The sequence below is a fragment of the Gadus macrocephalus genome, chromosome 16, assembly GCF_031168955.1.
Source record: "Gadus macrocephalus chromosome 16, ASM3116895v1".
NCBI lineage: Eukaryota > Metazoa > Chordata > Actinopteri > Gadiformes > Gadidae > Gadus > Gadus macrocephalus.
In genome coordinates, this window is record NC_082397.1 from 11,358,192 (window position 1) to 11,370,586 (window position 12,395).

Sequence of the window (12,395 nt, forward strand, 5' to 3'; positions counted from 1 at the left end):
GTGTGTGTGTGTGTGTCTCAGGTGTGTGTGTGTGGCTCAGGTGTGTGTGTGTGGCTCAGGTGTGTGTGTGTGGCTCAGGTGTGTGTGTGTCTCAGGTGTGTGCGTTTGCGTGTGCATGTGTGTCGGTCGTTGTATCTCGGGTGTGTGTGTTTCAGACAGTGTGTCTGTACATGCGTGTGTGTCTCATACGTGTGTGTGTGTGTGTGTGTTTCTGCGTGTCTCTGTGTCTCTTCTTTGTGTCAGTCGGTGTTTGTGTGTCTGTACGCTGTTGTGTGTTCCGTTGTTCGTCACTCACAGAAAGGATGAGCCGGTACTTGAAGTTGGGGAACTCTTTGTCACACTTCTCACAACGGTACATGCCGTTCTGCTGGTCCACCACCTTCTTGTTGCAGTCCGGGCTGGGGCAGGCCTGGTACAGGCAGTTCTCCTTACGCAGGTACACTATGGTGGCAATGCTGTTGAAATAGTCCGCCTACACACACAAACACAGACACACACACACACATGAATATTCCAACTTTCCGTCCAGGTCAGGGTTTTGTGCGGCGAGACATTCGTTAGGAGCCATGCCACCGTCAAATGATTAAAAAATAACATTGTATTAACATAAAGACATCAGAGGGGAAACACTGGGATGTTCAAAATAACGAATGGCATAATTTGACGAAAATCTGCATGCGCCGCTCCGACACAAATGGAAAGCTGCGACGTGGCTCCCACACGTATTTATGAGCAGCATGAGCACATGTAAATGACGAGAATTAAGGAGGCTGCGCATGTGTAAACAGGCTCTCCGAAATGAAATTCCTTCACTGAAGAGTAAAAGATTTCTAAAAAGGCCACGGAAAAAAATGAGTTGTGACAAAGGGATTTGCCAGCGGGCCGGTGGGGGGGACAGATGAAATGCAGGCGCGGCCTGTAAAGGCTCCTACCCGCCAGGCAACAGACCCCCCCCCCCCCCCCCCGATGAGTCTGCTGAGTCAGTTGGGAGAGGGGCTTGAGCTGGCTCTGATTGTCATATAGTACAGGGGGGCTTAAGTCACGAGATTCTGCCGCCCCTCTGCTGTGTTTTGTAAACAGACAGCGCCATAGATCTACACATAACAAACAGACGTCCAGTAATGGCCCCATGTGTGTGATTGATCCCCTCTCCCTGATTCATGTCCCCTGTGCCGCGGCATGCGTCCATCACATTTGTCAACGGGTATGTGTGTGTGTGTGTGTGTGTGTGTGTGTGTCTCTGTGTGTGTACATCACAGGTACGACAAGGAGGGTCATGCCGTAGAGGACCAGTCCCTGACGGAGGCACGGGGGTAGACCGGGACAGAGATGGGCGATTACGATGGCAACAGCCAATGAGAAGGAACAAAGTACGATGGCATCAGCCAATGGGAAGTAACAAAGAACGATGGCATCAGCCAATGGGAAGGAACAAAGAACGATGTCATCAGCCAATGGGAAGGAACAAAGAACGATGGCATCAGCCAATGGGAAGGAAACCTGATACGATGGCAACAGCCAATTAGGAAGGAACAAGGTACGATGGCAACAGCCAATGGGAAGGAACAAATGACGATGGCAACAGCCAATGAGAAGGAACAAATTATGATGGCATCAGCCAATGGGAAGGAACAAATTACGATGGCAACAGCCAATGGGAAGGAACAAATTACGCTGGCATCAGCCAATGGGAAGGATCAGAGGAGCGTTTCTCGTAACGGGTGACACCGACATGTGTTAAAGCGCTCGACAAATCAAGACACAAACTCGAGATTCTCTTCCTTAACCTTTAAACGGCTTAAGCTACTGCTTTACTATTTACCTTTCGCCTTGCTTGCAAAAGACGCAAAATAACTAAATGTTAAATTTCAGTAGAAATGGCGTCAGCAGGTGTCGATAAACCCAGCAGCCATCATACAAATGCCATTGACCTCGTTCCTGTCGACATAGTGTTCCCCCAAAGAGAAGCATCGCAAACACCCTGACAGAAGTCTTTTTGAACCTCTGCATGTTTCCCAGTCGCCTAGCATGGCCCGGAGACCCTGGAGCAGGGAAAAGGTCACGGCGAAGGTTGGGGCTCGGACTTTAAAAGCTGCGCGGTGACAGCAGCCTACGAGGCGGCGGCGCGGTGTGGAGACGCCGGGTGTCAACAGAGGTTCTCCTCCCACCGGCACCTCCGACAGTAGTGCTCACGCCCTGACGAGCACACTTTAAAAAGATAGTTCTCACACCCAAACAGCCGGGTTGTTTTGGACCCTCCCTCCCTCCCTCCCTCTCCCTCCTCGCCCCGCTGGCCCTCAGGATGATTGGGTTGGGGGTTCAGAGGGAGGGGGGGGGGGTGGGGGGGTGATGGAGGTTCACAGCCTGGCAAAAGGTGCATTTCCTCAGGGTCAGTGAGCACGGTGACAAGTGGCCTCTTCGGTGCCGGGGCGCCAACAGCAGACCTACCAATCATTCTGCAGTGTAAGTCTAATTATGTTAACACCACAGAACCGCCCGGGGCTAAGAAGGCATCTGTAATAGCGTCTAATCCGGGGGAGAATTGCTGATTCTTAATGCCCTCCTTGCACGACTAGGCTTAAAAAGGCATATTTTCACGTGCTGGCTGTTGTGATTCAGCCGTAGACAAAAAGGAGCAGACTTGGGAAAAAAAATAAAAAAATAAAGGATTTAACAGGAAAGGGACCCGCTGCTCCCCCGGGAGTCCTGTTCACTTACAGTCTTGGCCGCCGCTCAATATCCAGGCCGGGGCCCGGGGCCCAGCCGCCTGTTCTCTGAAGGAAATAAACAGAAGGAAAACTAGAATTGATCCACCGCCGCCCCCTTCCTCCTCTAGCCAACGGCCGACCCTCGTGTCAGACGGCGACAGTTCCTCGACCCCAATTAGCACCGTGCGCAGGACATCTGATATCATGTGTCACTTCGGATAAGTAAAAAAGCCTTTCAGAAAAGCGGTTGACGACAGTGGCAAAAAGAGAAGAATTGAACCACCCCGCCTCTAAGCAGACGAGGTTGGCGACAACGACTTCTGATTGTCCAGATTAAATGGGAAACAACCACGACACTTTTCACGGAAAAAGCGTAAATTACAAAAAAAATAATAAAAAGCTTGTCAGTTAAGAGTAGGACGTAACGTCAGTGAGGCCGCGCAGAAACGTTGACAAGGGAGCGTCCGAAAACACTGTTCTGCCATCCTGTGTCACCTCCCGTGTACAACATGTCCGCCCGGCACGCCAGAGACCGGACAGCGCGTGTCAGAGGGCACGCTCCCACATTGGGAATATCACAGATTGTGACACAAAGAGGTTGTGACAGGGATTGGGGGGGCAATTAATTGTGGCAGACGTTGGTCAAGGGAGTGCAGTGAAAACCTGACCCTGCGTCACCGCCCCTCTCCCCTCCCTGACTCATCGGCGGTCTGGGGCCAGGTAGGTGAGGTTCAGGACGGCCGAGACAGGCTTCTACGTCCCGTCACACCCCACCCCCCCCCCCCCCCCGATAATGCGGTCCGCGCTGAGGAGGACAAACGTGCGGGCGTCGCGGGATCAGGCTCGCTCTCCCCTCGCTCTTGCTCTCGCCCTTGAGTGGGGGGTGAGCCAATGGGAAGAGGGGACGATGTTCAACGGACGAGATGGAGACACCGATGACCGCCGGTCGCCTGGAAGAGCGATGAGATGAAGAGGCGGAGGATACTGGCGAGAGACGTACGCTTCTCAGGGAGAGCAAAGCCAGAGATCATTTCAAATGGTTAATGGATTGCATTTCTACAGCGCTTTTCTAACCTGCCGCCACTCACTGCTTTACAATTATTGTATGACATTCCCTCATTCATACAAACATTCACACACCGACGGCCGCGTCAACCATGCATGGCGAAAGCCAGCTCGTCGGGAGCAGTCAGGGTGAGGCGTCTTGCTCAGGGACACCTTGACGCTCAGCGAGGATGAGCCGGGGATCGAACTAGCAACCTTCGGGTTACCAGCCAACCCGCTCTGCCTCCTGAGCGACTACCGTGAAGACCGCCGTGCGTATTGCGTTTGTGTAGACTCAATGGAAACCCAGACGGTCTGTACCCTCGTCATAATTTGCCTCCCAAAGTGATGTGGACGCCTCTTACTTTGCAGCGGTTAGTTTGTCACGGTCTTCTGCGTCGAGAGCTCCCCGCCAAGAAGAAACACGGGAGAAACAATGAGCGCTGGTACCGCAGAGCCCAAACAGCCACCGGCCTCCTCCTTAATTCAAACCGTACCACGGTAATAACTTCAGAGAATTGGACCGCCTATCGGAGGAGAGACCATTAAGACGAGAGCGAGAAGATAACGTCAATGCGATTACCCAGACATTTTGATCCGAGGAGCCGCTGTATCTCGTATAACATCGTGGTTACGATATATAGAGACACGGACCAGTTCTTGTGGCTGGTGATGGGGGCTCGAGATTAGAGTGTGAGTGACCGTGTGTGTTTTTGTGTATCCACGTGTGTGTCCATGTGTGTCCGTACGTCACGTGTGTGTGTGTCTGTGTCCGTGTGTCTGCCCGTGTTTGTGTGTGTATAAAGCTTATAGCATTGGTACAAAGGCTCCACTTTCACACTCACAGCCGGGAGCAGAGCAATCTGCACGGACAGCACACACACACACGGACAGCACACACACACACGGACAGCACACACACACACGGACAGCACACACACACACGGACAGCACACACACACACACACACACACACACACACACACACACACACACACACACACACACACACACACACACACACACACACACACACACACACACACACACACACACTCCAATAACCCCTGTGACTCCACAAAGTTTCTCACATCAAAGCGAGGCACTCAGGAAGGGCAAGAGGCTTGGGAGCACCGATGTCCTTGTTAAGACGCTGTGTACCGTTGTGCTTTTTGTTTTCCAGAAAGCGGAGGTGTCATCTTTGGTGTCCCCTTTGCTCAAATCCCCCCAAAGTTTCCCATTATTGCCCTCAGCTAAAGCCTAAAATGGTTTTCTGACCAAAAAGTTGTGAAGAAAAAAGAAAGAAAAGAAAAATCCCCCCAAAAAAAAGTCTAAGTGAAGGTTCAATTCTCCAGGGATATTAAGGCCGTTAATAAATTGAACACCACACATTAAAAAGTATATAGACAAATCAAACTAATTATTCACACAGGTTCAGCGTACTCATCCGTTCTCACTGTTTACACACACGTCCAGCGTCCTTACATAACGAGCTGAAATTAAAAACACTTCACTTAACGCAGAGACCATCGTTTCATTACCAAGCGCCCCGGTCAGGGTGAGGGATGGGGTGAGGGTGGTGGAGGGGGGGGGGGGGGGTGGCATGGTGGTTAACCCATTAGGATCAATATGAAGTGCTGAGCGCGACTCAGTCTGGATCTACATAACCCGGTCGTCGAGAGGACACCCAGGACGAGGTGATTAACGACCGGGCGGACGTTCACAAACGCTTCCCACGCAGGGCTTCCCCCCCTCCCTGCCTCACTGTGCGAGACGGCGTGGAAGACCCACAGTCACTTAAAAACGAGCACCCGATGATCACGCTCAATTCGATGATGAGCCCGATCCATCACCGTGACAACCTTGGAAGCGGCGAGCACCGGAGAACTTTCTCCAAAAATCGAATTCGGAGAAAGAAAGAAAACAAATGGCCGCATTTCCTACGTTTTCCTTCCTTCCAGAATCGTCGAGAGGATCCTGACAAATCACCGACGATTCGTGCGGCCGGCGCCTCGTTGGCCTCACCTTGAGCCCCGCGCCGAACACACAGGGGGACGTGCCGCGAATGACAACGTCTTTGCGGCCAGCACGCCGACCAGACGCTGCTGCCTTGCGTGTCGGGGGGGGGGGGGGGGGGGGGGAGAGGTGCTGCGCGGGTCAGGGGGGAGAGATGCTTCTCTGTGTGTCAGGGGGGGAGAGATGATCCAGGGGGGGAGATGCTCCGTGTGTCAGGGGGGGAGAGATGCTCCGCGGGGGGAGATGCTCCGTGTGTCAGAGGGGGGAGAGATGCTCCCTCTGTCGGGGGGGGGGGGGGGGGGAGGAGAGAGATGCTCCGGGGGGAGAGGTGCTGCGCAGGGGCTCACCTTGTCTCCATGCCCCAGGTGCTCCGTCTTCACGTCGCTCAGGGTCTTCCAGTTGGTGGTGCCACCACCACTACCCCGCGCCTCCGTCAGGGACTGGCCCTCCACGGCATGACCCTCCTTGTCGTACCTGTGATGTACACACACAGAGACACACACACACACACACACACACACACACACCCGTTGACAAATGTGATGGACGCATGCCGCGGCACAGGGGACATGAATCAGGGAGAGGGGATCAATCACACACATGGGGCCATTACTGGACGTCTGTTTGTTATGTGTAGATCTATGGTGCTGTCCGTTAACAAAACACGTGACACACACACAGACACACACCTCAACTGGGGGACAAACCCCAACCATCATGACCCACCCTTCTTGAGCCCGATCTATAGCAACACAACTACATGCATCACTGTATAGATGTTTCTTTCTACTGGGTGTGTATCTCTCTATAGATGTATCTTTGTATCTATGTTCTGGGTATCACTATATAGATTCATCTTTGTACTGGTAGATGTACAGTATCTGTACTTGGTATCACTGTATCGATGTATCTCTGTACTGGGTGGGTATCCCTGTATAGATGTGTCTTTGTAATGTATACAAGTATCATCTTTACTGGGTATCACTATATAGATGTATCTCTGTACTTGCTGGGTATCACTGTATAGATGTATCTTTGTAATGAATACAAGTATCATCTTTACTGGGTATCACTGTATAGATGTATCTCTGTACTGGGTGGGTATCACTGTATAGATGTATCTTTGTAATGTATACAAGTATCATCTTTACTGGGTATCACTGTATAGATGTATCTCTGTACTGGGTGGGTATCACTGTATAGATGTATCTCTGTATTGGGTGGGCATCACTGTATAGATGTATCTCTGTACTGGGTGGGTATCACTGTATAGATGTATCTCTGTATTGGGTGGGTATCACTGTATAGATGTATCTCTGTATTGGGTGGGTATCACTGTATAGATGTATCTCTGTATTGGGTGGGTATCACTGTATAGATGTATCTCTGTACTGGGTGGGTATCACTGTATAGATGTATCTCTGTACTGGGTGGGTATCACTGTATAGTTGTGTCTTTCGTATCTCTGCCGTTTGATCACATAAACGCTGACCCGAGAACGAGAGCGCCGATCCGTCGGTGGTGAACACGGCCGCCGACAGGTTGAAAGCCGTCACATTTGAATTTGGCTTCAAAGAAAGGACGAAAGGACAGAAATACAAGAGCTATGTTCAGAGGCGGCGTGGCCTTCTGTGTCCGTCTAGGCAGGCGGGAGGGGAGGGAGCTCGGCCGCCCTGTCCTCCCCCTCCTGAGACACGGGAGCACCGGGAGTCACGGAAAACTCAAATACAACAAAGAGGACCGGAGCCGGGCGGGGCCACGGCCGTCTCCGTGGCACCAGAAACTCATTTCCTCCCCAGCGCTCGCGGTGCTACGCCGAAGACAAGGAGGGGAAACGTGGGAGGGAGGGAGGGAGGGAGGGAGGGACCAGGGGAAAGGAAATGGAAAAAGAGAGGGGGGGTGGGGGGCGGGGGTAACCGCCATCTGAAAATTGCCCCGGTGATCCATTGAGCCTGGAGTCAGGGGGGCTCTGCGGTAGTTGGCCGCTCGAGATGTAAATACAAAAGATAAATACAGGTGGCGCAAGACCCTGCAACGGACGGGAGGCATGACCAATTGAAAATCTCCCCATTAGCGCTGCAGTCGGCGGCCCTGGGCTGCACGCAGGCCGTCACTCTCCACCACTCCTGCTGACTAATGTCAGCAATTATTTCCGGTGACACCCATTCTTTGGCTGGTACACCGGCACCGCTCGGCTTTTAATTGTGCTCGCTCGCGGTCCGACAGATCGGGGGGGGGGAGCTAACCCCTGAAAGGAATTTGGGTCTTTTATCGGTTCGGTGTTTATAAAAAAAAAAAAAAGGTGGCTTGACCAGAAGTGTGCCGCTGCGCTTAAACAGACTCCACCTCAGTAGTCCGTTGGAAATCCCTCGCAAACAATACACTTAGAAACAGACAGAAACGCACAATGGAAACGAAACGACCCGCTTCTCTTTATGGCAGCCTGCAGAAACATCCCTGGCGGCCCAAAATGACGCACAGATGTACGCCATTCTACCAATATTAATTTAAACAAAAATAAATAAATATAAAGAGAAAAGTCGACTCTCTCTAGCTTTCAATTAAATCCTGTTAAATGCGTTAGTTTTAATCCGACTGTACATTATTTTGAAAGGATGAACCTCGGTTTCGTGATTTATACCTCACTTGACCTCACTCCCAGAGGTCCATGGAGCAATGTTTTTTTTCACCACTGGGATGATAACGGCGTTTCCCACCTGATTTTTTTTCCTTTGGCGGCCCTCAGTTAAATTTTGGGTACCAAAATTGGCCCTGAGCTGTCAAAACTTTGAGAACCCCTGCTTTGTATAAAAGCTATTGTTTTCTCCAGCCAAGACTCCCACACAAAAGTCCCAGACTCCCTAGGCATACGCAGCCTATTCATAACACGAGACAACCTGATTGGCTAATTCAAGTGGTGAAAAGGTAGGGGGGGGTGGTGTCGGCAGAAGGTGGACAAAGGCAGAAGGGATTGGTGCCGGGCGGAAGCCGAGGAACGAGGTGGCGGCGCAGCGCCCCTTGGAGTGAAGGATAACCAACTGTAGGAGCAGTGACCCTGACCCGGGCTTCACGGGGGGGCACGCTACACACATGTCACATGTCACGGCGTGTCAGCAACCAAGGACAGAGCAGGAGTCGCCATGTGACAGCCGACGTGATGGACATCGAGGCGGAGGGAAACAGGGAAAACCGTGTGTGACGGTGGCGGCGCACACACTAGGTCGATTAGTCGAATTTCGATTGCGATTTAGATTTTAGTGTCAAACGCATTCAATGTTTTATAGAAAGTGCAGAACAGCTGGATACGTATATTTACATTATTTTAAGATTTGAACCTTTTCTTTTTGACCATTTTGTGTATTTTTTTAAGGTGAAATTTCTAAGTTCTTAGTTACGTTTTTTGGGAGAGACATGCTGAATAAATACATGTTTTCAAACTCAAAGATAATCGTTTGAATAATCGTGATTATGTTTTCTTTCCATAATCGAGCAGCAAACACACACACACACACGGACACGCACACGTTACGGTACAATAATTGGTATTTGCAGTTCAGTTGAAATGCATGTAGTCTTTATGTTATTGCGAATGTACAGTACGAGTAAAATTTAGGGAGCGCAACGAAGGGTGTAATGTTAGAGAACCATAGTTTCTGTCGTCCGGTAATTACCGGTCATTGTCTGGAAAATCTAAACGTCTCCGTCAGAATTACCAATGGAAATAATTCTCTCTGCACAATTTGAATTGTGTTAAATATGCTACAGTGGACATTTGATATTTCCCACCACTATCCTATCATTGCTTTATTGGCCTTATCTGAGGAGGAATCTATGCCATGAACAGAAATATTATAGGCCTTTATTACTCTTCTCAATGGAGTGGAACGCTCCGTTCACTTGCATGGGTAGTAGTCCGGTAACTTGTCAACCCCAGCATCTTCGGTTGCTAAGCGACGTCAACGTCTTTGGCGGATTATTTCACTGCTGATCAACACTACAATGCTGGTAACGATTAAATTGTAAAAAGACACACCATGTGAAGTTATTTTTCGTTTTTGCAAGTAGCCGTGTAATAAGCGGGATAATGTAAAGAACATCGCCAGTCATTATCGAAAATAAGCTCCTTCAGGGCGAAGCAAGAAAGCTCCGCTGCGTGTCGGTGTCCTGTTCGCCCTGTCGGGGCTTATTTTCCCGATAATGACCGGTGTTGTATACATTATCCCTTACATATATATTTAGCAGAGAAGGCCTGAGTAACAAATGTTTACAAAGTTACACATGTATTCAAAAAAATGACGGGTTGAAATCTGGGTCATCATTCCAGTTAATGTGTCGGGCTCGGAGAGAATGGCACGGGCTCACGACGAGAGTCACGACGAGGCACATGCGCATTGCAAGCAGCAGAGACACTCTCGATACATTTGACTTTAAGTCAGCAGCGGCACGCTTCACAGATGCCAAATATCGAAAGAAGTAAAAAATAAAAAATAAACGTTAAAATTAAACCTTCCAGGTCACACGACGACCGGCACCAATTTATACTAGCGGAAACACTGGTTAGAACGTAAAGCCGACTCACGGCTCAGTGGAAATATGATCTCTGTGGCGACCCAAACACTAACATGCTTTTGTCCTACATTTCAGTCATTTGTGACATTAAGAGTCGCGTCATTCACAGGACATTGGGGTCCAAAGGTTTAGTCCATTGTCCCATAAATAGGACGTTGGATTTCTCATATAGGGTTTGATGGAAGGAGCTCCAATCGACCAATCGTGTTGCTGGAAGCCGGGCTCTGGAAGCGCCTAATTGGCCGTTAGCGCTGAACTCAACCTCGGCTAGCACTAGCAAACAGTAAATAAGTGTCTTGAATCCGCACAGTGTAGACTAGCCGCTGCGGAAACACTTATTAAAATACTACAGCGTAACTCTGTCCCCGACTCCGGCCAAGGCGCTGTGCCCCCCCACCACTCCCGCCTCCACTTCTGTTAGTACTGCAAGAGGGCATTATCCAACGTCTCTCAAAGTATCTTCAGTGCATACATTCTTGGCATGGGTGGCCCCTGTTGGAAATCAAACCCTTAACTGGCGGTGTCAATGCAATGTCCGAGCAGTTGAGCTGAAGGGTCCGGACAAGAGCCATGATCGGTTACTTTGATTGTTTCACCCCTACAGTGCACCAGAGAAGGTCACACACTGGTACTCTCCCAGTACCCTCCCAGTACCCTCCCAGTACCCTCCCAGTACTCTTGTTTCTTTTTCCTCTTTTTTCTTGCCTTGACGGTTAAACAACCTCTATTTACACGGCTGTATCCATGGCCAATTATACGTCTAAAACAAACCTAAATCTCTCAGGCCACATCCACACAATGGGTAGAAATAACGTTTTTGTGTCTAAATGCTGTTCAAACATCGTCACGTACGCACAGGCCACGTTTTACTATTTGTTGCTCCGCAAGAGGTCTGTGTTTTATTTAGATTTATTCACTTTGGAGAACATTTTCAAAAAGCTCACTCTTTTTTCTTTCTTTTTTTCACAATGGTGGAAAAACCGCAGCTCAGTGTAGAGAGAAGGGCAGAGAGGGGAAACAAAAAAGGATAATTTCTGACGATTTAGCCGTTGACTGCAGCGGACTAATGACCGGGATCGACCCAGTCACATCGCAAACGCACAAATACTAAACTATGTGCTGGGATAATGACCAACTAACCGGGATGAGAAGTCTCCAGATGGGCTTGATTGACATAATGTAACTAGGTCAGCGCGGGCCAGAGCCAAACAATGAATAAGTAAGCACGCCTGGTTATTAATGTATACACTCTGTGAAATAATAAAAATAAATACACGTTTGCAGCCAAAAGCGTTAAATTCTTCAGCGATATAGGAGGAGTACGTGCAGCCTGACTGAAGCAGCGTTCTACGTCTTGGCCTTCAAAACAACACAATGGGTGACTCGACAAGGGCTGGGCTTTCATTTGATAGACCGAATCGTGTGTTGGCACACCACAGTTCAAAGTAATTTCTCTTTTTAAATGTCAACATAAGCGATGCGGTTGTTTATAAAAAAATAACAACATTCCACCACCTCTTGATAATTCCCAAGGAACTGTAACTGACTGCTGTTTAACAATACATATTTTAAATGTATTAAGACTCTCCCCTTGGGTTGAGAGGCATTTCAACCATACGTCTTTCCCATCAAATCATGCGGGGGAAAAACTCAAGAGACCAAGTTCTCAGCAGCACCATCCATCAGAGGATAACACACCCTGGCTCTTCAAAGATGACGAATAATGAATAATACAATTACCGATTCAGAGGAGGTGTGATCGGGCAAATGTTTCACAAAATGGATGAACTTCAGCTGCCCACCTCCCATTACCATTCAGAAGTATTCAGCAGAGGCGGACATCCTAAGAGAGTGGACCATCTGAACCTTTCAGATACAGATACGAGCTCTACGGAGCAGGTAGGGGTCTCTATCGCTGCCCGAGGATGCCTCCAGCAAGGACTGCAGATGTCGGGGTTAGAACACAGAACCTTTCACCATGGATCCACACCCACTTTACCGCTTATCCTACCACCTTCTAGCTACAGCGCACAATCAGCAGAATCTGCAACCGTGTGT

At 49.6% G+C, this 12,395-nt stretch overlaps 1 protein-coding gene across 2 annotated transcripts in view; it reads right to left on the reverse strand.

Annotated features, from left to right (window-relative positions):
* rpa1 (replication protein A1) overlaps positions 1 to 12,395 on the reverse strand; it is a 35,352-nt gene that overhangs the window by 8,375 nt on the left and 14,582 nt on the right. For both annotated transcript variants that reach the window (XM_060074410.1, XM_060074411.1), the window contains exons 13-14: positions 6,116 to 6,242; positions 296 to 472 (exon numbers count right to left, since the gene is read on the reverse strand). In XM_060074410.1, the coding sequence (XP_059930393.1) occupies positions 296 to 472; positions 6,116 to 6,242 (304 nt within the window). The remainder of the gene's footprint in view (positions 1 to 295; positions 473 to 6,115; positions 6,243 to 12,395) is intronic.